The sequence below is a fragment of the Taeniopygia guttata genome, chromosome 2, assembly GCF_048771995.1.
Source record: "Taeniopygia guttata chromosome 2, bTaeGut7.mat, whole genome shotgun sequence".
Classification (NCBI taxonomy): Eukaryota; Metazoa; Chordata; class Aves; order Passeriformes; family Estrildidae; genus Taeniopygia; species Taeniopygia guttata.
Genome location: NC_133026.1, coordinates 143,301,578 through 143,328,076, shown reverse-complemented (window position 1 = coordinate 143,328,076; position 26,499 = coordinate 143,301,578). Strand labels below are relative to the sequence as shown.

The 26,499-nt window shown below is 39.5% G+C and overlaps 2 protein-coding genes across 7 annotated transcripts in view; one reads left to right on the top strand and one right to left on the bottom strand.

Moving 5' to 3' along the window:
• The first annotated feature begins 264 nt into the window (after positions 1 to 264).
• OC90 (otoconin 90) lies at positions 265 to 19,239 on the top strand. The gene is made up of 15 exons (XM_072925016.1): positions 265 to 338; positions 4,097 to 4,162; positions 4,368 to 4,427; positions 4,682 to 4,856; positions 6,019 to 6,131; positions 7,541 to 7,669; positions 9,123 to 9,164; positions 9,517 to 9,573; positions 12,291 to 12,341; positions 12,645 to 12,701; positions 14,595 to 14,744; positions 15,114 to 15,203; positions 16,784 to 16,958; positions 17,977 to 18,083; positions 18,564 to 19,239. Exons 1-15 carry the CDS (start codon positions 293 to 295, stop codon positions 18,884 to 18,886), a joined length of 1,641 nt encoding a protein of 546 aa, XP_072781117.1. The 5' UTR covers positions 265 to 292; the 3' UTR covers positions 18,887 to 19,239.
• A 3,475-nt stretch (positions 19,240 to 22,714) lies between these two features.
• The window catches only part of EFR3A (EFR3 homolog A), a 76,542-nt gene continuing 72,757 nt past the window's right edge, over positions 22,715 to 26,499 (bottom strand). For 4 of the 6 annotated variants that reach the window (XM_030266705.4, XM_072925014.1, XM_072925015.1 and 1 more), the window contains exon 24: positions 22,715 to 23,891. In XM_030266705.4, the coding sequence (XP_030122565.3) occupies positions 23,774 to 23,891 (118 nt within the window). In that variant the 3' untranslated portion in view covers positions 22,715 to 23,773. Of the gene's footprint in view, positions 25,711 to 26,499 lie in introns of all 6 variants that reach the window. The other 2 variants (XM_012572123.5, XM_002187800.7) reach the window with 2 other exon arrangements.

The window sequence follows — 26,499 nt, the reverse complement described above, 5'->3', positions numbered from 1 at the left end:
AAAGCAATACCCAAATAAATATTGTTAGTCAGACTTTTAGACAACATTGGTAAAATAAGGATATATAAGGCTCATCATTCCTGTAATACATGCATTTATATTACTATGATAAGGGTAAAAACTGAATTTTATCAAGCAGAAATATATCCAGGCTACAAAAGAATGATTTCCGAACATGGTGTCTTCCCACTCCCAGACTGAAGAGATAACATTCTGTCTAATATTTTACTTAACTCACCAGGCACACCAGTCTGCTTTGTGACTTTTTTCTTGTCTTTGGATTAAACAAAAAATGATTGTAATTCTGCTGATGTCTATGTCCATGGTCGTATACACTGGTAAGTGGCAATGTATTTTTATGATTATTTCATATTATATCAAAATACTATTTTAAGTATGAGCAGTTGGAAACAATCCCTTAGAAACACACCTTCTCTCTGCTCAAATTTTGGTGTTCAACATCCAGATGTACTTGAAGACCTTTCTTTATGAAGTACTCCTAAAATATTTTTCTCAGGACTTGTAGTGAACCAACAAAAAATGTAGTGGGGTTAAAAATACAACAAAAAAGTTTGCAACTTCTTTTTGCTAGCACTTTGTCACTATTTAAGCCATTAAGACTCCAAATTTATAAGTTTCATATAAAGAGAGTCTACTCATTAAATACATTTGTATTGTCTTAATTATCCAAAACATTCAGTACATCCTGAAATATAACCTAAAGCTCCTGTTTTGAATTTTAGTATGAATAGCTTTTTCTTCATATAACTCTTTAGATTTTATTGTCATGAGTGAATGAACTTCCTTGAGTCAGGGATGAGCAAATATCTCAAATTTCTGCAGTCTCTGCTCTTTGTAGGAATGCCAGTAAGAGTTATGATGTACAAGTGAAGGGAAGAATTCTTAGACGGTCTATCACAATTTCTGGTCAATCCATGGGGATATTTCTAAAGGGAAGAGAAAACTCAGGACACCAGTATAGAAAAATTCTGCACTGACCTCCATCAACTTCACCAGTTGCTTCTCTTCTGAGGTGTTGCTTACATTGCAATTCAGAAACCAAAAAGGTCTAACACAAAACATATAGGCTAAAATTATGAAGCTGAACCTTAAGACTCCTACAATATCGAAAGAAATCAGAAAGAATATTCACATTTCCACTGCAGTGACAGCAAATGCCCAAATACCTGCACTATCTATTTATTTTAAATGTATATATTTTTATATTGATACTGCACTCAAAAATATCTGGACATTCATATATTTTTCTGTCAAAGCATTTGAAAAAATAATTCCCCCAAATCTTAAAAGGCTGTGCAACAATGTTTCCCCCTAGCTAAATACAATCAGAACATGAATATTTAAAGTGTTACCATGTTTAGGTTTGGGAAGGATTATTGATTTATATTTCTGTGGGATTTATGCTGCTGATCTCTGCTTTGAGACTGAAGAAAATATCTATGCATGAAACAGCATCTTTGAGAGGAATTAATGTGATTTACCTAGAATAAATCAATTAGTTTGGGTTTGCTGCACCCTCACTTTTTCTGGTATAGTCAAAGTTTTTGCTTCCCAAGGATTGTAAGGAGTGCATCCATGCCCTGTATTAGGACATTTTAGTGAGCCATGGCTGAAAAAGACAACTGGAGGTGCAGTGATGTTTTTTGATAAGCTTTTTTTACACAACACTTCAGGAAATTGTTGTCAGGTAGGAAAATCACAGATGCAGTCCAGAAACAATTTTATATGTACCTGAACATTAAAAGAAATTCCATAGATAAGATGTACAATGGGAAAGCCCAAGAGCTGATGTATCATACAAGTCTCCTCAAAACTTACTGAATTTTTTATCAGGTTTTAGAGAGAGGTGAGACAAGTTGGCATCCCCAGAATCTTCTGAGATTTAAAGGATTGATTTTTGTAGCAAAATCTTTCACTGCCTCTACAGGGAATTACATAGGACAGTAGTTCCAAATACATGATACCAAAAGAGGAAAAGCTAATAATTACTCCAGAAAGTATTTTCTCCTTGTTCCTCCCACCCCCAATTTAAACAAAAGTAAGCAATCTTGTTAGCAAACACTGGTTCATTGATCTTGACTTGGTGACAATTAGAAAAGTTTTTCTTTGTAATTAGAGGATTAGAAGGGCCAATGATTTACCAAACTGCTGAGCGGACATTCTTCTCCAGGAGAACTTCAAACATTTAAGTGTTAATTGGGTGCACACAGTTCAGTTTGCTCAGAAGAACTAATTGCAAGTGAAGGATAGTGCAGCAATCACAGCTTCTAATTTTCTCCTCTGACATATTTCCACTCCGTGGGATTTTCATGTTCTCCAAACATTTTGCTGAAGGGACCAAATGACTAATGGCTCTTCACCAACACTTAGTTTGAGCCACGGTGCTGTGCAGTGTGTCAAACCTGGCTCCAGTTGCACTTAACAGAACCTGGCCCAGGTGATGTTTGTCATTGCAGAGGAAATACAGGCTTTAAGCCAGAAAATAAGGGTTAGTCTTTCTTTAGCAAGCATGTGTATGTATATAGCACTCAATGCTGGTTTTATGCCATTATTTTGCCTGAAGCCGAATTCCTCATGGCAATGAAGCTTTCAACAGACTTATTCCAGTTCTGTGAAAAGACCAGCTTTTATTGGGAGACTTTTTCTGGTTTGTAGAAAGCAATTTGCTCCCCTTAGTCCTGCTGCAGAGAAGGACACTTTTGGTGTAATACTGTTTATCTAAAAGCTTCCCATTGTGACCAAGAATTTCAGGAAAAAGTATAACACAAGAGGAAGCACCCCTTCCTGACTCACTGAATCCTGGATCCATATTCTGCAACTGAACTTGAGAAATTAATTGCTGGGAGGATATGACTATTAGCATGAAAATCTTGTTCACATCACAAAAGTTGTGGACATACTGAGAAAGCACTTATATATCATCTTAAAAAAGAAAATTCCTATTTTTCTTAATCCTTTACTAAACTTAGAGTTAAGCCTCCTGTCTAAAAACCCCACCACTCTGCTTTACTCTTTTACCCTATATTTATTGCAGGAAAATGTAACAGATGAGCAAGACGACTGTCAGCTCTTTCCCAGATTTTTTTTGGAGAAAAAGGACAGCTTTCCTAATGTCAGTTATTCTGAGACATAAGTTATGCCATGAATTTAACACTATGGGCTTTTTCAGTTTTAAATATATAGATTCTTGAGACAGTAATTATCCTTTACTTACTACTATTTTATTTTTTTTTAGCCAAGGTTAAATAAATCCAAAGTAATACACTGTCTTCTGAATCATGCAGAGGAAAAAAAAAACAGGTTACAAATTGGAAGGGAGAGAACAAATATTAGATTTTACTCTAATTCAGATTTGGCCAACAGTAAAAATGGAAGTGTTGAAAAGATGCCAAATCTACCACATCATCTTCAAAAGGAAGAAGAGATAATTAACTTAAAATATAAAGAATTATAGGAAAAGAGACAATGAGACAATGAGGCAATAATGCAATAGCCAAGACGGACTCAGAAAAACCAAATAACTTCAAATAACACTGTTTCAAATTATACGAAACTCTGTTTCACATCCACATTATAGAACCCTGTTTCACATTACAGCACAGGGTTACAGAGTATTTGGGATAGGTGGGCACTAAACCAATTTTATATAATTCTACTAATTTGTCCTGTAAGGGCTACTGTTCAGATGAGAACAGGAAGACAAGGGTTAGCTCATCCTCAGCAGCAATACCTGTTTAAGAGACTGGGTTTTGAGCTGAAGTGGGTGTGAATTGCCAGTAAACACCAGTCCACACCAGTACAATTCTGGGCTTTTCAGGGAGGGGGTGGAGCTGAGCAAGTACTTCATGTCTTTGATAAATCAGCTTACCAGTGTAGGAAGATATTCAACTGCAGTGTATCATAATGAAATATATGTGGCTGGTTTATTGGGATATTTTGGGGGTTTTTTGTTGTTGTTTTGTTTGTTTGTTTGTTTTTGTTTGCTTGTTTTTGGTTTGTTTTTGGTTTGTTTTTTGTGATTTTTTTTTTCCTAACATTTAAACCTTTTTCTTCTCAAATTTATTTGCTGAGGTAGGTGGCCAAGAACTGGAGCCACCAGCATTCCTGCCAGAGCTGCTTAACACACCTGAAAGAATCTTGAGTAAGAAAGGTTTAAGCTTTACTTTCTGCAATATTGCATGGCAATGGGAATCCTTGTATTCTAGAAGCTTCACAGGGAAGTGTGAGCAAATAGCTCACATCTCCAAATGGTTTAAAAACTGAAGTGAGACTAGGGGAAGTCTGGTAGAGGAAGAATTTTTTTTTTTTTTTTTAAGTAAGCACTGTTTGTTTATTTTTTCATTTAGACAATGCCACACTCTTCAATGGAGTCTTTCAAAATGTGGAAAGTGTTGCATTATTTTTTGGTACGTACCTGTTCCAGTTGTACTTTAGCACTGAATAGAAATCCTGTGGGGTTTGTTTTTATATATTTACTAAGATGAAAGAGGGATTTTTGTGGATGCAGATCTCCCCAAAGACCACTGTAACACTAAACACTGCTGAGTGCCCGTTGTCACTGCCTTGTTTGGGCTCTGTGCTCATGCAAACATCACCCGTGGTTCACCCACGCCTGCCTCACCTCCATTTACCAGCTCTTCTATGGCTCTTCTCTTTCCAGACTGCCTGGGTTCTCACTTCACCTGGTTACAGTCCATCTTCACCAACTTCCCTGCCCTTCTCAACTTTGTGAACAGAATGAAGTGTGTTACTGGGTTTTGTCCCAGGGATTTCGAAGATTATGGTTGCTCTTGCCGGTTTGAGATGGAAGGGCTCCCTGTGGATGAAGTTGATGAGTAAGTCATATCCATGAGAGATCCTTTTCTGCCCAGACTGGCAATAAATGCCATCATGCTCTGATTGTCCAAAGCATAGCATCTGTATAAATTATTTAAAAGCAGTAATAAAAAGATAGATTTATTTGTGGGTAAGTAGGACCCACATCATCTGACTCTAGTGAGAGGAAAAGTAATCTCAGGCCAGGACAATCAGATACTTGTTTAATTATATCAGCAGGAGATGTGAAAGGAAATTCAAAGAGAATCACGATACATCCATGTCTATCAAGAAAATGGGTTTTCCAACAATGTAATATATTAATTCCCTGAGTGAAGACAGCAGTGGCTCAGAAAGGGCTAAGCCTATAGATAGCTGGAAATTAATCCATCCACTCTGCAGCATGGAATGGCTGGGAAAATGGAGATCTAATCCTGCTACTGGAAAAAAGCCATGGAGTTTCTCTGTGAAAAGTTTTCTGAACAATTGTGATGACATCCTGAAATGGGAGCTTGAGTCAGTTCAATAGATTGATACCCAAGATCTGAGCCCCTGGGCTTTTGCTTCACTCAGCTTCATTTTAGTGCAGAGAAGCACAAACCCAGAAACTGCAAAAACGTCCATCAGCAGGTTTGTTCTGAGAATCACCCACACAGACAGTTTGTATTTACAAGTTGTTTTGCAGCCCTGGAGTGAGGTTTCCCTATCAGCACAGAATTCCTACTGCCATGTGCAGCAGAGACTGATTGTTGCTTTACCACTGACAGAGAGGTGCTCTTGGTTCAAGGGAGCCTCCAAACCTGTGGCTTGCCTGTCTCTTCAGGAGACAGTTCCCACAGTGTTGCAATTTTTTTCACTGATTTTATTTCTTAGAAAATTGCTGTACATATCTTGGGGCTTGTCTGTGCCATTTCTGTTCCACAGAAAAGGACTCTATGCCTCACAGGAGGTTTTTAAGGCATGGGAAAGTACTAGTGCCTGTAAGACCAACCTTTTCCCATTTCTCAGAGTAGCTCATTGTCATCTCTAAATTAGGAGCCTCCACAGACTTTGTGACAGAGAAGCAGGCCCAGAAGACTATCCATGTCTTGCAATGACAGAGAAACAATCCCTTCCCCGCTTGCAAAGGGAAACAAGCTAGGGAAACAAATGGTTTGACCTCTCTGTTATTTCCTTTTTAAGATGCTGTTTTCAGCACCGCAAATGCTACGAGGAAGCGCTGGAGATGGAGTGCACGTGGGACCCATCAAAGATTTCTGCAGATGTCAGCTGCTCTACTACAAACCTGACTTGTGGTGAGATTGACCTGTCAAAAGAGCTTGACACTGGAGCCTCACTGCGACCAGAAGTTTGTTCTGGTCTACCTCCCAAAAGTCATAGTCAAGTTCATCAGAAACCACCTCCACTTCCCAGAACCCCTCCAACAGGCAGCTTCTTCCTGGGCTTTCTCTTACTTTGCAAGACCACTAAGCATTGCTTGAGATGTCTTTACACATCAGAAATGCAGCAGATGCTGAAGAGAAACCTGATAAACAATCTTCTTCTGAGGCATCAAGGCCTGATTTTTCTGTACTTTGAGGGATCAATTCTTTGTTCATAAGGTCACACACACTCCTCAGCTACAGCACTATCACCAGTGAGGGCAGAGAGCGTGTGTTATAACAGGAGCTATTCCATGCAATGTTGGTACAGGCCTGACAAGAGTGCAGTGGGATTCTTTAATGCCTAATATATTTTCATCAAGTATTGGCTCTCAGAAAAGACTATATGCTAGAACATGGTTTGAGGATACCAGCAAAGAGGAGCAGAATCCCCAAACTAATACTCTTACATCCTATTTAATCAAGAATCTGATCCAATTTCCATTTCTTGTTTCAAATTAAAACAATTTTTGTTATTTAGGCCAATCTCTAATAGTCCAAATGCATTTAGGCATTAATAAGGCTTTTAAAGCTCTTTCTATATAGCCCCAATACAAAATAGAAGTGTGGCAGCTATGAAAAGTCAATTTTTTTAATACTCTGAAAGGTAGGAAATTTTGAAGAGAGAAAATAGTGTTTAATGGGAAACTCTTTCATATCTTTTGTGTTAGGAAGAAATTTTTAACTTTGAGGGCAGTGAGGCACTGACACAAGTTGCCCAGAGAAGTTGTAGATGCCTCATCCCTGGAAGTGTTCAAGGCCAGGTTGGATGGGGCTTTGAGCAACCTGTGCTAGAGGAAGGCGTCCCTGCCCGTGGCAGAGGGTGGAACGACATGAGGTTTAACACACCTTCAAATCCAAGCTGTTCTAAGGTTCTCTTATTCTTTATAAGGAGCAAATCACATCTCACATGAATGGCTTGGATTGTGGATTGTGACTTCGTGGAGTTAGGAGGAATATTTTAATGAAGGCTGTGAAATGTTAAATGCAGTATCAGCTGGATTAAGCTTTCCATGGAGAAACTAAAGCCTTGCTGTGTAGTCCTCAATAATCTGCAGACACCACCAAAGAGAAAATAATTTATTAACAGCCATGCCAGACTGCATCAACTGGTTTAAAACAAGAGTTGGACTATGAAACTTGTCCATGTTTTGCATGGAGAAGCACAATGTAAATAAGTTTGGACTAACAAAATACAGACACAAACCTTACAGGGAGGAAAAAGCAGAAGGTGGAAAAGATTTTTCAATAGCACCTTGTTTGGATTTTTGTTTTATTTCCAGAGTTTGTGGATCCCTGTGAACAGTTCCTCTGCACCTGTGACAAAGATGCCATTGAATGCTTTGTGAATGCACAGATCAACTCCTCCCTGAGTGGGCTGGATGTCTCCTCCTGCCCATCTCCAGTTACAGGTAATAACAGGGATCTGACTGAGTGCCCCCTCCTGCCGGGTTTTCTGCTGGCATCAAATGTCACCCAACGAGAATGAAGCAGGAGCTGGGTGCTTCCCTGCCATAAATCTGGTCTCTGTTTCATGTCTCCTGTCCATTTGCTGCTATTTGGGTGAGTACCAGGAGAAAAGGTGGAGGCAGATGGATTGCTGTCCTGGAGCAGGGCCAGGAGAGGCTCCCGAGATGGGGAAGGGGGCTGGAGCCCGTGAGGAAAGAGGAGAAGGCTTGGGGGAGATCTTTTTGCAGCTCTCAGTACTGAGTGGGGTGTGGTGAGAAGATGCAGCCAGACTCTTCCTGGAGGTGCACAGGGTGCAAGGAACTCAACTGCAGCAGGGAAATTCCAGTTAGATGTGAAGAAATTTTTTTCTTCAGGAAGCTTCTGCCACCTGGAATGAATGAGTGGTACTTGTGATGATGTCACTAGCAGGAAATGCTGAAATGATTGCTAACCCAAATCTTCCCTTAAACCATTCAAAAACTGACTGGAAAAGCAAAAACAGGCTTACTCTGTTCAGTTACTTGGTTCCATTCTGGAAGGAAAAACCCTGCTAAGGATGAAGGGGAGGTTTATCCCCACAGTCACACACTGATCTGAGCTCTGTAGCTGAAATTACAGCCCTGCAAGACCAAATGCCTGCCCCGTGGGAGCAAGCCTGGATTAAAAACCTCATTCATATGGAATTGCAACCAGAGCATGGCAAGGGCAGGACCTCTGGGTCCCCAAGCTGAGGGAGACGTGAAAAAGCAACATTAGCTTTTCTGATCCTTTGGGTCACAGTCACAGCCTCCAGTGCTAAGGACAGACAGACACACACAGCTGTATCACACCCTGGATGTGTGCATACCCTCCTGAATGCATCAAGGGAGAAGAAAATGTCCCAGGAATGTTTGCATCAAAACCAGGTCACTGTCTTTTTTGAAGACAGTAATCTTTCACTGGGATCAGCTGTCTCTGATATACAGTATGGTAGATCCAACAAACTAAAAATAAAGGGGAAATTGTTCTTTGCTAACAGGAAAATAATGCTGATTTTATCAGTGCTGATAAAGACAGATTCCATTTTAGTTCACTGGATATCTCTGCTAATTTTAGGTACTTGATTATATTTCTTGATGAAAAAAAAGCAACTTTGAATGAAACATTTTCACTTAGTGTTTACTCACATTATAATCCTTCTGTATAGCTGTTCTGTCCAGTTCTGACTTTGGGAAAAAAAATAGCCCTATCTGATGAATACATAGAAAAAGGATTTTGGTAGGTTCTTTATTGCAGAGAAAAATTTGAGTGAAATGGGCATGTATTTGACTAAATCTTTAATAGGAATACATTCAATGCACTCCTGATTTGTGCTAGTCAGATCAAAGAGTGAAAAAATCCCCTTCTCACACTTCATGAGAGACTTTTCTCTTTCAGAAACAACCAGCAAGAGAGAGCTGACAACACAACACATGGAGGGTAGGTGACCTCTGTAATTCTTTGTCTGGAATGTATTAAATTGAGACCAATTTATACTCAGAAAAATAATGTGAAGAAATGAGAATTTTAAAAATGCTGACTGACAGCCAATTCCTCTTGTTTAGGTTGAAACTCTTTGGGATTATTTTTATTATTATACTGCATGTAGCTCAATAGAATTTAGTATCAGTAGGGTATAAATACTAAAGCAATATTTTAATACTGCTGCTGTAATCATAATAATATTTAGAAATAAGTTCCTTTGTGATGATTCTGATCATGTTATTCCAGGATACAGTCTAAGGAGCACCCTAAGCCATGAGTTTCTGGAATAAAAAAATTTTTTTTGCAGAATTGGTTCATCAAGGGACTGATGAAACACGGGCTGTGACTGCATCTGTGGAAGAAGGTTTGCAACTTAGACTGAGAAAAGTCCTGCTTTCAGCTCCCAAAAGCTGAGAGAACACAAGATGTTTGCTTTCTTCCTGCCCATCCAAAAGGACTGATGTAAAACTAGATTTAATGTTTTGGTGATGGAGTTCAAGACTGAATGGGAAGGTGTAATTTTTCAATTTGTGCATGTAATGTGTTTACAGTAAGTTTCCCAAGGGCTGAGAATGCTCTACAACAAAACCTGTTTTCATCAAAACAGCCTTTTGTTTCCCTGGGAACACAGGTTGGAGCAGATGAGCTGGTTGGCAGAGATCCCCTCTGTGGGTGCCAACCACTGGACCCACAGCACATTTCTTGTCTTTAAAAGATATTGAATTAATTAAGACCAAGCGGTAACAGGAGGAAATTCTGAGCATGGTTTGTGCCAACAAGCCACCAGTTTGGTGTTTTATTTACTTGTAGCAAAGAGATTCAGGCTGACACCTCCTCACTCAGGATCCTCCTTGGTGAGTCTCTAAACCACTTTGTGGCTCCATCACAAGCAAAGTCACACTGCTGTTCAGGGAGAAGAGGCATCAGAGCTGTTTGGAAAATGGACTGAGGGTGCTGGTCCACAGCTGCCTCAGTAGGAGCCAGTGTGTGTGTGTCCAGGTGGCCCAGAAGGCCAGTGGCATCTTGGCTTGTGTCAGCAACAGTGTGACCAGCAGGACCAGGGCAGTGATCCCCCCTCAGCATCACGAGTGCTGTGCTCAGCTCTGGGCTCCTCACTTTAAAAAGGACATTGAGGTGCTGCAGTGTGTCCAGAGAAGGGCAGCAAGGCTCATGAGAGGACAAGAGAACATTTCTTATGAGGGGTGGCTGAGGCAGATGGGTTTGTTTAGCCGTGAGAAGAGCAGGCTCAGGGGGACCTCATTGCTCTCTACAACCCCCTGACAGGAGGGTGTGGGGAGGTGGGCATTGGGCTCTTCTACCGTGCCTGCAGGGAAACAATCAGAGGAAATGTCCTTCAGATGAGACAGGGGAGAGTCAGATTAGCTATTAGTAAGAATTTTTTCATTCTTCAGGAGCTCAGACATTGGAATAAGCTGGCCAGGGAGTCACCACCCCTGGAGGTGTTTAGGAGGCATCTGGATCTGGCACTGGGCAATGTGGTTTGGTGGTTTAGGGGTTCCAGGGGCAGGGCTGGGCTGACAGCTGGGCTGGGTGACCTGAAGGTCTCTTCCTATCTTGATGATTCCGTGTTGCCTGTTCACAGACCCCATCTCTGCCAAGCACACAAACAACATGCACTGGGTATGTGCAACCAGGCCACTGCTTAACCCAGAAAATCACAGAGTGGTTTGTGTTGGAAAGGCCCTTAAAGATCATCTCATTCCAAAGCCCCTGCTGTGGGCAGGGACACTTTGCACTAGACCAGCTTTCATGGGGAGAAGTGGAAAGCTGGATTTTTTTGAGAACCTAAGAAGCTGATTTCAAGCTTTATTGTGCTCCTCTGAGCGTGCCATTGCCCTAAGTGTGAATCTGGAATGATGAAAACCACATGGAAATTTTTTTTTTTTCTTTTTAAAAAACAAGGTTTCTGACATTTAAAAGTTTGTTGGTTTATTTTTTATATTTTTAAATAGCAGCACATGCCCAAGTGTAGGTACCTGAAAAGGCTGAATCTAAGTGCTGGCTGTTCCTTCATACCTCTCCTGTATTATCAAAGTAGTTTTTTTCAATATTTTATATTCTCGCCTAGCAGCTGCTCCAGTGTTGGTTCATGTTTTTCTATCTGCTTCTGGGACACTTTGTAATAGAAAACAGAACTCCTGAAGGAATGAGAGCACCTGTATTTGCACTTCAGTAGCAATGTTTCCCTTCCTGGAAAAACAACTACTCCTGCTCCCTACTGAGGCACAGTCCATCATGAGGTTCCAAGCACTACCAATGAAAAAAAACCTGTATTAGGAATTTTAGAAAGCTGAAAACAATATAGATACTGTTGCTAATCAGTCTTTGAAGGAAACATTTGGAGAACCACTTACTATTTAACCAGTTATCTTCCTGTTTAAGCCCAAATAATCTTCAACATTGACTACTGTGGAAGTTTCATTAAACCAAAGCTAAGTATCATTGAGAAACTCCTTCAAAGTCAAACTATCTATTCTTCCCATCACAATATCCTAACAACACAGAAAAAAGATGTGGAGATGATTTTTTAGATCATTTGATAGCTATTTTTATAATTTTTCAAAAGGCAACTGACAAATGAAAATCATTTTATCAGGTAAAGAAAACAAATTAGAGATCAGGGAGGTATTTGGCCTTATGGCTGCCCATCCTCACCTGACTCTCAGTGCAGGCAAACACAAGGTGCTCACAAGGAATGCAGCATCCTTTTGTGTACAAGACTGGGATGCCAGACCTAATCCTGTTTAGTCTATTTGTCTGCCAAATGGACTTAATATTGAATCTCCCAATTAATCCATATTGACACTTCTTTCATAGAATCACAGAATCCTGTGTTAGTGCTGTTACATTATTAATGCTAGTACATTATTTACATGCAATGAGATTAATTTATGAGTATTACTTTGTAGCCACAAATACACCCCTGAAAAAATAGGCAAATGTCTATCCATGATATGTCTGTATCTTCCTGTTTTCAGAAAAAGCCCTTCTCAGCAACCTGACTGTTCATAACTGTGCTGGCAATGTGTTTCCTGAGTTTATATTTTCTATTTTCAACAGTGGTTTCTTTTGAGCCCCCTGACACAGTCTTGGCAACTTCCAAAGCCAGAGGTAAGAGTCATTAAATTTTGTTGACAAATTTGGCACTCTTGACTACAGGTGAAGATGGATTTTCATTTATGAAGGTCTGTGGTGTCACAGTCAAAAATCTTCAGCAGACAATTTCTGGATAATATTTCTTCTGCTGACTTGCACATCCTTCAGCAAACCACTTTGCTTTTCCTAATTACCATCTTTATAAATCCAGGCTCTTTGGTTAGGCTTTGTAATGCTTTAAGTCAAAGTAATTTCAGAAATGCATGGCAGGAATTCACCTGGCAGGTCACTACCATGATGCCTCTGGTTTTTGTACAGGTACCTCAGGGGACCACAGAGGCACAGCTCCTGCTCCCCCTGTCCTCTCAATAAAAGGTCAGTGACCCTCATTTTTCCTCTTTCTTTGACTGACATAGCAATTCTTCATCTAAAAGTATCACAGTTAAAACTCTGTGCATGGTAGCAACAGGGCTGCCAGAGAATCAAATTTAGATCAGGGTCAGATAGCAGATACACAAACAATAAAACTTGGCTGAGAAGCATTAGCTGTTCCTTGCCTCCAGCCACTCATTTGCACTCCTCATCCAAGTATTTCTGAAAGCCTCTTCACATAAGGGTTAATGATATAATGGTTGTTTCTGTAAATTACATTCACAGCATCTGCTCCCAGAAGGGTTTATTTTGATTTTGCTTCCTCCTTTATTATAGATAATTCCATGGAACTCTCTCCCAGTCTAAAACTTGTTCCAGCTTTTGCAGGAGTCCATGCTTTGAGCACAGCCTCACCAGTAGATTCAGCTGAAAATGGAGCACCTTGGTAGATCTGGAAGTTTCCTCTGGCCCTTTTTGTGTAGAAAGGATTATCCAGGCAGGCTGAAATCCATGAGAAAAATGTCAGGGAAAACTGACATTTATGGAGAGTTAAAAGCAGTCATTTTTTGACTTTGATTCCACTGTCTGAACAATATCCCTGTCTCCTACCCCAATGAATTCAGCATTGCTGTACTAAGCACTGCTCAAAATCACTAAAGGCTCTCGTGCATTAACTTGAATGTATCAGAAAATCTGTGTATTGTGTTGCCGGTCTGCATGGCTCCCAGGAGATTATTTGTGATATCTATTCTTAGCTAAGCATAGAATTTCCCAAACTCTGGTTTTATTTTTTACATCCAGCAGGGATCACTTTCATTTCAACATTCCACTGCCAAACAAAGGAGCATAAAATGTGCACCTTGCTGAGCTATCAAAACCAGTGTGTGACTATTGATCCCTTTCTGCCACCTTTCACGGGCTTTGCTGTGTTCTTAGAGTACTTTAATTTCTTTTAATCTATTCTCTTATCCTATGACAGGTTATTTTCAACACATACTAAAACCAGAACATCAGAGGGATAAGCTTAATGAATTTGAGTTTAGTCCAATCAATAAATTCAGTAAAAGAATTCAAAAGGAAAGCTTTAAAAATATGAAAATGCATGCCTGCTAGTATTTTCAAAGTATTTCTTTTGTGAAATGCCACATTGTTCTCATTGATATTAAAAAAAAAAAAAAAAAGAAACCATTTGATGTGTTTTCATTTACAAATTATTTTATATAAAAAAAAGGTTTAAAAAGTAAGAATAATATTTTAGTACCTCCAAATTCAACAAAACATTCCTGATCAACAATAAAGTGTCAGATAATCAAAAAACAAATATCAAATTAATTTTTAGGATAAAGAATCTCATGAAAACAAATCTTTCTCAATTTATTTTCCCCTCAATATTTCCTTGTGATTACAACCCAGTAAACCCTTCAGTCATTCAGCTCTGCATCAGTCAAATAACTTCTTCCTTTCACTGATGTTACTCTCAGTTTTAGCAGCTTCAGGTGAACAGACACTTTTTAAAGCAATTTACTCAGCAAATGACATTTCACCTCAACTTTATCTCTCAGTACAGCTGACTAAGCAGCAAAAAATGTGATTTTCAGCACCTGGCAAAGTAATTTGTCTCAGTACATAGAGAATTTAAAAAATAAATAAATCAGAAGTTAATTTTAAATTTATCATAATCAACTACAGTCCTTTCTTCTGAAAGGCAAGAGATGTGCATAAATGACCAGTGTGGATACTCTGCTTTTCCAATTCTCCTCTTAGATACTCCTTCTCTATGACCATCAATTCACACTCATTCTGCCTGAGGATATTAGTCTCACCAGCTATCTAAAATTAAAATCTTGCTGTTTATTTTCTATTTCTTCTTCTGCTTTCTTTTTTCTGCTTATTTAGAAGAAGATGGCTCTATGGAAGCTTTGGTCCCAGTGGAAGAGATAACCACCTCCCCAGCCTCATTCCCAGGAGACAGTAACTCAATGCAAGTCAAAATTGTCCCCACCAACAGGAGTTCTGCAGGCACACCTGCAAGGACAAAAGGAAAAGGCAAGTGAAAAATGAATTACACCTTTTCTAATGTAGAGCACTCCCCTTTTGCTGTTTACAGCTATCTGAGGGGTCAGCATTTTTCATGGATATGTAAAATTAAACTATTTTGTTACTTAAATCTGGAGGTTACATACAATACAGGCTGAATAGCACTGATTGCCCTGGAAAGGGCAGCTCACTGCCACCTGACCAGGAAAGCTTCACTAACCATTCACTAACCACTTCACTAACAGCCTCCCACAAAGAATTAGCAAATTTTAGAAGACTGAAGTTGCTAATAGTTTAGAATATGCACTTTTGGACACACTGCTGAAAGAAGGGTTATTCTACCTTCACAAGTCTAATCTATGCATTTGTCTTATCCAGAGACAAGCCCTGCAAAGGGTGGCCTGAGCACAGCTTCCTCTGGAATAGCTCTGGACCTGGGACTGTCTGAGAGGGGACCTGCAGGAAAAGGTAAATAAAGGGGCTTTCCCCCATTACATCTGATGAAATATTCAGCAACCTCTGTATTGAAAGCAGGTATGTATTACATATAAATATCATAGTTATTTTAAACCAGTTAGCTAAGCACACATGTATTGGTATTTAGAAGAACAGGAGGTGGAGAACTCTGCAAAAACTTCCATCACTTTAACCTCTTCTGCCAATACGCTGTCAGTACCACTTATAAAAACTACTAATTATTAGCTTGTAAGGAAATTTTTTTCATATAATACAGTATCTAAAATGAGCTCAGGGAATGTTTCTCTCTGCTTTTGTTGGTTGAAAATAATTTAATCACACATTTAGGCTACTTTGTTTTATAAGCAGCAGCAGCAATAGGAATTTTCCTGCTTTTCATTCTCACATTTTGCCAGTCTTGCCAGTCAGACTTTTTCTCACCATTTGTGATTCTGTTCCAATTCCTGCTCAGGTATCCCAGAGATCCTAAGATATTTCAGACCTGTCATGGCTATAAATCCACACTCAAGGACTGTCTCATCCATCTTTTTAGGCTTCCCAATGGAGAGAAGCAGCACTGGAACTGGAAAAGAGCAGAAGAATCAACCTCACCTTTCACCAGACTGGAAAATACAATTTTAAAATACCAGCTTTTAGAGAACACATATCAATTCCCTGAACTTGTGGTTTATTCTGGGAATTAACATGCATGAGTCAAGACCCAAGAAGGCACATGGGCAGTATTTCCTGTTGGAAACAGTAATCCAGGATTGACCCTGACAAGAGCAGAGAATCAGTCTAGAGCTTCAGAGGGAAAGATGGGATTATTCATGGGAGAAGGGAGGATGCAGAGGAACAGAAACCCTCCCTCCTTCCTCCTCCTGCAATCCAGCCATCAGCCTCTACATCCTTTCCCCTGCAAAGTCCCAGAACAGGCCCCTTTGATGTCTTTTTTCTGATATGGAACACTGTGTTCTTCCAAATCTTATGAATAATTCCCATAATATCAGTTCTTCCTGAGTAGAGGAGCCACAGAGATATTAGGATTGGGATTTGGTGATGCCAAAACCTCAGCAGCACAATAGCCATTACAACAGATCACTCCTGCATTTGGTCTAGGAGTACTACAGCTCAAATTGGACTATATTTCAAATGAGAACAAAAAAAAATATTGTTTCCTTCAGCAAAACGTGCCCAACTATCACCGTGGAAGCACGAGAGGTTAGGACTGTATTTTCCAAATCACCAAGACAGAAACCACTGAACACTTAGCTGAGTTTGAATATTCCAAAAGAAAAACTTACCTTTAAAGATGACAAAGGACTGCTAAATATCCCCATTGCTGTCCAAGTTGACTTTTATATTCTGTCTTCATAGGAATCTCTCTCCCCTTTAAACTGCCTTGCCCTTTTGCCGTCTTGCTCAGTCAGCAGTACTCTAAGAGCCATAATTCATGGACTGAAGCAGTAATTTAGAGGTGGTAAAATGCTGTCCTTCAAAGTTTCTGATAGCTCTGGAAACACTTCTATCTCCACAAGAGAGCCCTCAACCAGTGAAAACATGATGTGTCAAATAACAACTTTGCTTTGTAGTGTGCGAGCGATTGACCTTTGTGCAAGAGAGAGGACGTGGAAGAGTGCAGAGGGAGCTGCCCCAGCTTGGAGAAATGCTGTTCTGCTTAACTGAGCGATGCCCAGAGGAATTTGAGTCTTATGGCTGCTATTGTGGCCAAGAGGGAAGAGGTGATCCCACCGATGCACTGGACAGGTGTGGGCTTCTCTGTACGTGCCATTAACTGTGGGTGTTACTGTTGTGCCCATGGACCAGGGAAGATCAGTACATCATTCTCTGGGCATTCTATAGCTTTGTAGCAGTAGTCAAATCACATTCTGGGGAAAAAAAAATCCACTTAAATACATAAACCACAAAATATTCCAATGTGACTAAACCACATTCTATTGTTGTGCCAATATTTTGGAGAGAACTTACTAACTCCAAATAAGAAAGGAGAATGATGGGAGGTAAGCAGAGCAGAAGGAAGAGTACATCAAAGGGATGAGGATAAGGGTCACTTGGCTAGGAGGAGGCTTGGAAAGTGACTTATGAAGAGAAGAATTAACATCCACCCAGGGCACACTGTCCTCCAGAAGGGAACACAGCTGGAGCTAAGTTCTGTCAGAGTTCTGTCAGAGTTTCTGTCAGTTCTTTTGGCCAAGAGCCAGCACGGCTGACAATGAGGGGCAATGCAGAGAATTCCACAAATAAAAGTGGCTCTGGGAGCGTTATATTTACAGCTGAAAATCTCTTCCTCTGGGAAGTTCATAACAGTTGGGGCATGTCAGGTCTAAGTAGAGCACACACCTTTTTCCTGCACTCACACACAAACAAGAAAATTTTTCATGCATGAAAAATTGCATTAGATGGCATGATCTGGGAATCATGATGCAGTTTTCAGATTTCCAGCCAAGATTTGAACACTGGAAGACACTTCTCATGGCAGACTAGGTCAATTATGATTATAATTATGTGCCTTAAAATTATAACACAACACTGTCAAACACATGACATAAAAGGAATTAGGAAGAGGGAAGTGAAAGTAGGAACAGCTTGGGTTGTTTTTTGTTCTTCATAGAAAAAAAAAATTCCAGGGCATGAAAACTAAAATTTTTTAGTTGTAATGGGTATTGAAAATAAAGACAGACAAAAAATTGTGATCATTCTGCGATTCCAGAAGAGTAAGTATTTTCCATTTCTATTTCTATTTCCATTCTACTGTTTATTTTAGATGCTGCTTCTCTCATCACTGCTGTATGGAGCAAGTTAAGAAACTTGGATGTCATGCAGAAAGAAATTTGAGATCTGAAGTTGTATGTTTTGATCACACACCAAAATGTAAGCTTGTGTGAGAGGAAATTCTCATATCCTGATGACAGTATATCAACATGATAGACTGAATGACACTATGACGGAGCTGCTAGAGCTGAATACAGAGAAAGAAATATTTAGCTTACAAAAAATTAGCAATGTTTACTATAAACTTGAAATTTTTTCCTAGTTGAGATAAAGGTTATTACACTGCTGTGTATGTGACCAGCTCAGGCTGAGAAAATTACATTCAGACATTTTATAATTGCAATCAGAAGTCAGCTATTTGTGTCTTTACATTCACAAATTCAACTAAAGCCAGCAGAACCTTCCACTGCCCAGCACCTTGGTGTCAGGCTTTTGTTTAGGTAATTAATGGTGACTTTGGAGACTAAAATTCATGGCAGATTTGAAAATTTGTTTTCAAAAGCTCATCTACCCATGGCAAATTATACGTGAAGTAAGTTGAACAGCTTCCAAACATGAATTGTGAAACTTCTCTTTCAGGCGTTGGCTGGAGCACGTGTGAGAAGCTCCTCTGTGCCTGTGACACGGCCGCGGCCCAGTGCATGGCTTCTGCCTTCTTCAACGAGAGCATGAAGCTTCCCCACGGGCAGGAGTGCCGAGAGGAGAAGGTCTCCTGCCCGGGGGGTCCTGCTGGGAGACCCCCAACAGGCACAGAAACAGGCACAGAAACAGGCACAGGGGGCTCCAGCTCCGAGGAGAGCAGCGAGGAGGAAGGAGCCCTGCGGAGCGGGTTCCGAAGAGCCAAGAGAGGGATGCAGCATCACGGGGGGAACTCCAGAACTGTGGGACACCAGGGCAGATAAACACCCACCTCCATGGGCTTGGGAAGGGGCAGGACAGCAGCCAGGCACTGAGTACCTGCCCTCCTTATCCCCTACACGCTGCCTCACACTCTCCAGCACACAAATGACATAATCATAGACTAGGATTAGGTGTTAGGCTGTATTAACTCCTTACTGTGGGGAGGTCAGCACTATGGACCATCCACCTAGGTCAGATATTACCTTAAATAATTATGTGACAGTGTTCTAAATAATTTCACTTGCTTTCTTATGTAAAAAATGTTATGATCAGACTGACTGTTGTTAACTGTGCACTTCGTTCAGATTGGATCTTGCTGATGGTGGCCAAATATTCCAGGTTTTTAATTAAACCAACCTGCAACTACTCCAACTCCCTCTGCAGACATTTTTCCTTTACCAAGCTTAGCAGGAAACAACCAGAAGCAAAGCTAAAGTAATTACTTGAAAGTTCCTTTTTCATCCCCGTCTATAGCTGTGTGTGACTCCCTTCTGAAGGCAACAGAAGGTCCAAAATTCTGGACAGACTCTCCTCTTTTGCCATCTTGCTCAGTCAGCAGTACTCTAAGAGCCATAATTCATGGACTGAAGCAGTAATTTAGAGGTGGTAAAAGCCTCTTCCCTCCCTGGGGCCCAAGTTAAGGACATGAGCAGGAAACTTCCCAGCCTGGTACACCCCACAGACTGTTACTCACTATTGCTCTTCCATGTTGGGGGTGATGAAGTCACAACATGCAGTCCAAGGGTGATCAAAAGAGGCTTCAGCATCTCAGAATGGCTGATCAGGAAATGTGGAGCATAGGTCATTTTTTTCCCCTATCCTTGCACTAACAGACAGACTCAGTCTATCAATACCTGGCTCTGTGGCTGGGGTTACAGCAAGAATTTGGGTATTTTCAGTACTGGGGTGATCAGCACATCACCAGACCTGTTTGTGTCAGATGGGATTCATATTTCTCACATGGGCAAGAGGATCTTTGCTCATGAGCTATCAGGGCGAACTGACAGGCTTTAAAACAGACTTGAAGGGAGAGAGGTGTAATATCAGGCCATGAAAATCCTCTAAAAGATCCCTTCCAACCCAACCCATTCTGTGAATCACCAGCACTTCCTGGAACAAAAAATGTTGCTACGAACTTCCCAGTCATTCATTCAGGTGCTCTGAAAGGTCTGGATTTCTTCTCCATCAGCTTGTTCTACAGGACTGAATTGTGTCACCAAAGTATTCCTACAGACCAATGACTATAGCACATATCCCTAATATCCAATGACTAGAGCACACACCCTCATGCTGGTGCAGAGACGCTGCCTGTGTTCTTCCAGATCCTGCTGCAGTTCACTAAACGCCAGTATGTGATCCTGTGTGAACTGAACAGTGTGAGAACAGCAGGTGAATGTTCTTGGATGAACAGTTTATATTTGATAAACTTCTGGCTGGTGATATGCCCCCTTCAGTATTTTTCCTACATTAAAAGTGCAAAGGATTACTACAGTGCAAAAAACCCCCAAACAAACAAAACCCTAAACATTGCCACCCCCTCCCCCCCACCAAAGCACAAACAAACAAACCAATCCCACTACACAAACTCCCAAAATAAACCTCAAAGGTATTTAGCCAAGTGAATCCCTCTGGATCCCAGTGGCTACATTTTCAGCCTTAGTGAAAAAACCAACAGAATAAAAAGACTTTCTTTAAGGGAAGGCAGACGTCAAATAAGTGATGTGACAAATTCTATTTGCAGACAAGATTTTAATTAACTCCCCCTTTATGCCATACAGAAAAAGGACATCTCAGAACTGAAGCAAAATGCTAAAACTGCAAAATGTCCATTTTTGTCCTATGCTGAGGATGAGATCTGCATTACACTGCAAATTTTATTATAGGGATGAAAACTTATTTTACATTTCAGAGAATTTAAAAATAAACACTGCAATGAGAAAGTGAGACAAATGATGAGCTGAAATGTGGAAAACTGGCCTGTAAACAGGTGAATAAATCGCATTGCAGAGTACCAATAACATCAGTTAATCTCTTTGACAAGAGTGGTGCTTCTGCTCTGAACACTGCACCTTAAAATAAACTCCCATTCCTTTCTGCTGATTATTACTACCTTCATGGTTATGCAAACATTCACTCAACTATGCTGAATTTTCTGACTGCAGAAATAGGGATGGATCATTTAATCAATCAATTTAATCATTAAAAGAGAAATAACAAGATAAATACGCTTTTGTTCAGGCAATGTTGTCATTAATTCCTTTGTGCTTTTCCCCAGTATCTCTGTTTCAGAAACAGTTTAACACACAAGTTGTGCCCTAATTACTACCACATGAATTGTGTTGCCAAAGTGAAGTCTTAAATAATCTAGTCATGATTAGCTACATTTATTCATAACCAGGGATCAGTGCTAAAATAATTTTTAAAATGACAAGCAGATCAAAAAGAAACATTTAGCATAGCTTTTTTCTTTCTTCTCTCATTCTCATAGTCACTTTACACCACATTTTTCATAGATTTGGGGCACATCTGGCCAAAACCTGTCGCTATAGGACACGAGAAAGCACAACGCGAGCCACCTGCTATTTTGCAAAGTAAAAGAGAAAGTTTATTTTCTGACTCCAACTTTTATATTTTCCAAAGGTGCTAGTGGATTGGAGAGTGAATGGGCCACCTCTCCAAAGACATTGGACAAACCACTAGTACTCAAGTTTCTCCACCCCCATGAAGGAATGCAAAACAATATGTTATTTACAGAAATTGTGTGGGAAAGTTTTCCAACAGAATGTAAACTCAGAAGGCTTTAGAAAAACTTAAGAATCAGGGTGACAAAAACCTAGCTGTATCCCAAAAGCAAACAACTAATTTATTAACTACTAACCTACAAATATTTCCTACTTCAATATTTTACCTTTTTAATCACTGAATTCTTTGCCTGTCCCATGGGCACCAACACTTTTCATTAGACCAGGTTGCCCAGAGTCCCATCCAACCTGGCCATGAACACTTGCAGGGATGGGCCATCCACAGCCTCCGTGGGCAGCCTGTTCCAGTGCCTCACCACCCTCACAGGAAAGAATTTCTTCCTAACATCTAATCTAATCCTACTCTTTCAATCTGGAGTGATTCTTCCTTGTCTTATCACTGCATGCCCTTCCCAAAGCCCCTCTTCGGCACTCCTGAATCCCCTTTAGGTAACTCAAAGTGCTATAAGGTCTCCCCAGAGCCAGGGGAAATCATGTTCCTCCAGGATGAGCAGCCCCAACTCCATCTGTCTCCATAGCAGAGATGCTCCAGCCCCTTAACCACCTTTGTGGCCTCATCTGGACAAGTCAACAACTTTCTTGTTCTGGGGGCTCCAGAGCGGGATGCAGGACCTCAGGTGGGGACTCCCAAGGGCAGAGTGGAGGGGGACAATCCCCTCCCTTGCCCTGCTGCTCATGGGGCACAGGGTGCAGCCCAGGACATGTTTGGTTTCTGGGCTGCCAGAGCACATTGCTGGGACACATGGAGCTTCTCACCCACCAACACCCCCAAGTCGTCCCCAGGGCTGCTCTCAATCCATTTTCCTCCCACCCTATGTTTGTGTTTGGGATTGCCCGGACCCCAGGTGCAGGACCTTGCACCCGGCCTTGTTGAACCTCACGAGATTCTCACAGCTCCACCTCTCAAGCCTGTCCAGGTTTAATAGTAAATAAATGTAGCAGTTTAATACTGTAATATCTGCAAAAAACAACTGGGTGTGCAAATAGAGGGCTATTTTAAATACTAAAAAATTAGTAATTGATATATAAATTGTGAGCAATAAAAATTAACTGACACCTTAGAAAATATTAATTTTTAAATTTTGGTTTATTTTATTGCTTAAATATAGATTGCACAGTGTGTTCTTACATTTACTGAAACTGGTTCATTACACAGAGTACAGAATATATTACCATTGAAACAACAGACAAATTAGCCCTACTCTGATTTTGGACAACAGGCTATTTCTACCTTTTAGCATGACCATGAATTTAATTTATTTTAAAGTGACTCACTACTAAAAGCTCTATTTTTTCAAGATGACATAATAGGAAAGAGAACCCCAAGCAACAGCTGGAATACATTTAAACTGGGTACCAATTATAACCATTAAGACAGTGCTCAGTGTGTTGCAGATAACACAGGGCCAGTTTGCATGAGGAGCTTTGAAGTTCTGCAGCTTGTCTGAAGAACATAAAGTGAAACAAAGCAGCTTTGTACAGTACAATAACCAGCATTCTTAATTCTTTTGGTTTCATTCATTGGCTCATATAACAATAACTAACAAACCAATACATTTTACAGTCACTCCCATCTCCCATGTGTCTAGAAAGGCCAGAGTGAACCAAATATCAACTTACAGACTCCCTGAATTTCCATAAAGGAAGAAATTAAATATCATGTGAACACACAGAGTGTTACAAGCTCTTCACTTCCTGCACTACACCTGCAGAACACTTGCATTTCCCAAATTGAACATTTGAAACACAGAAACCTACCATCACCATAAAGGAAAAATACTTCACCAACAGAACAGAAAATGAAATGCTGAATCTAGTTTTTTTTTTTTCACATGCAGCATTCATGCAACAGAATTCAATCACAGAAACAATCCTGTATTTACAGCACAGTCTCCATACTGCACAAGTGCAAACAGAAGTACATTCTGTATTACTTAGACTCCTTTTTGTACAAAAGTGCCAAGTGTTATTCTTAAAAAAAATGACAGAGTGGGTAGATTTTTCACATTGTATCCCTATGTTGGATTTACTTTTTAAAAAATTACAGTCTTTATACAGGCCAAAAACTATTAGTCTTACCTTAAAAAAAAAGAAAAAAAAAGTGAAAACTAAAAGCTAGAGTCCTATTTATGTGTAGACTGTGGTCTGATCAGGCTGATACGCTGCAGCAGTAAAAATCACAACGGAATGCTGTAGATAAGGGGCTGTTTCGTCATCCACTAACAGCTGTGATTGCACTGTTAAACTGAAAAGAAGGTCTCAATTACCTTTTGAGCTTTGTGAATGCTTTCTGAAACTCTCAGCATGTCATCTCATAGGTTTAAGTAGCTGATATTTCTCTAGGTCATGCCACATCAGGCTTTTAAATGTAGTCCAGTACAATATTGGACTACTGTTCAAAAAACATAAAATCCTTTCTACAATTATTAGCAGGGCAAATGATCCTTCAGATCTTGAGTTATGCAATCAAAGATGAATTTAGGTTGGGACTTCTGAAATTCATCTAAACCAGACTCCTCCTCAAGGCAGGCCTAACTGAAGTTAGGTTACTTTGTTCATGTTCATTGCTAATCCAAAACACTCAATTAAAAGTCTACATTTATTATAGATATTTGAGAGCATTCATTCATGTTTGCACTGCCCCAGTCAGATTCAGACAGATTAAGGGACTTCAAAATTACTATTCATGGCATCAATTAATGCTGTTTTTCTTTTTTTACTGGCAGGATTTAGTGAGTCATAAAGACAGCCTTGGTAATTATCATCAAATGTCTATGATTTACTCTATCAGTCTTAATTTATTTACATTTGAATAGCATATGCTCAGATACATAAACCTATGAAAGTTACCTTAAAGGTTTGAGAGATGAAACAAAAACAAACACAGAGATGCGTCTCTAAAAATGCTTTTGCTTGAAAATATATGTAATAAATTCTTGATCTTTAAATGGTTTCATTAAGTTTACTTTCAACGTCTAAAATATCACTAAAAAGCTGTTATAAACTATAGAGAAATGTCTCATAGAATATAGTTTTAGTATTTATGATTTAAAATGCCCTCAGTTTATTTTCTCCTATACTAAATATAACTCTCCTGTATTTATACTAAAGCAGACAGTAAAATACTACAGTGTTTTCAAAAGTACAGTCTGTAAACCATACATCTTAAGACATGAAATATATTGCACAATTCCGTGCTTCAAGAGGAGATTTCTCCTCTCTTATGCAAAGCTTAAGATTTAACTTTTAGCAAGAAACACAGTACATATACTGGATGTATCTATCTAAAAAGCATGTTATGTGATGCATCAAAATATACTTAACAAGTGCCCATTAATTCATTCACTGTATTTGAACACATGTAAGGTTACTGGTTTTTCCATCTAATCCAAACAAGTTGAGCAGCTATAACAGCAGGAACAAGAGGGAGCTCAGGTACTGCTCCCCTGGTTTCACTGAATGAGATGACGCAAGCCAAAAGCATTCTAGTTTGACACAAAATTGAGGTGGAGAGGAGTAAAAAAACCCAAACAAACAATCAACAAAACAACTAACCAAAAAAAAAAAAAAAAAAAAACCAAAAGCCAAACCAAACTAAAAAAAGGCTTTAATAGATTTTCAGTTACAATATCTCAAATTAAAGGAATTTGAAGCAATACAAATTCCTACAGTAACTGAAATATTTACCTATATGGCAAGACAAGTTTTAAATCTGACTTTTACATGTACTCAAATATGAAAATGAAGAAACATGGTCTGTGAAAAACCTAACTCAAAATATATTACAGCATAAAACAATTCAAGACAGTTTAATGAATTTAGCTAAAGTAATCTGTATTTGGCTCATGTCCACCATTATATTAAAGTTAGATACAATAAACAATAAAATTTGAAAACTCATCTTGTTCTTTCTATTGTACTCTATTCTAAATAATGTCCAGCAGACTTCAGAAGACACTTAATACACACAAAGATCTGGAAACTTCATCTCATAGACTGGAACAGAATGGTAATGAGCATGTCCAGCAGTAATGGTCATCGTTCCTGAGGGGCTAGGCGGAGGACTGTGTGAGAAGCACAACCAATATACAGAATTTACAGTTATATGGATTGCTTGCATATAAATTTACACACTTATAGGAGAGAAACAAGATTAAACTACCCCCCAATATATATACCAACAGTATATCATAAAATAATAAAATACCAACAGCATTTTATTCTAGTTCTTGAAATTCTAATGAAATTATCATGCCCTGAGGATTTTTATTTTATTGTCTGTATCATCAATTTCACTGATGCTACCAAACTATCAAAATGCATCTTACTGCTAATAAATACTATTTATCCTGCATAATGATGTATACAACTCTCTATAATAACACCAATATCTAATTACTTTCTCAACTAGATGCAGCAATGGGAAAACAACAGCATCCTGCAATACTACTGATAGACACAGAGATACTGTAAGACACAATGATACAGTTTCTGGATATTCTCCACTATCAGAAAGATTCAAAGAAGTAAAAAAATTGAAAAGTACTCTTTTTCAGTATGCTGGTTTGGCTTGGATATTTTTTTTACAGTAGTTGGTATAGGGCTGTGTTTTGGATTTGTGCTGGCAACAGTGTTGATAACACAGAGATGTTTTTGTTAGTGCTGAGCAGAGCTTACACAGAGTCAAGCTCTTTTCTGCTTGTCACACTGCTGGGCCAGGGTGTAAGCTGCAGGTGGGCAGGAAGTTGGGAGGGGACATAAATGGGACAGCTGATCCCAACTGACCTATGGGATACCCCATATCATATGGTGCCATATTCAGCAGTGACAACTTTAAGGAAAATAGGAAAAAA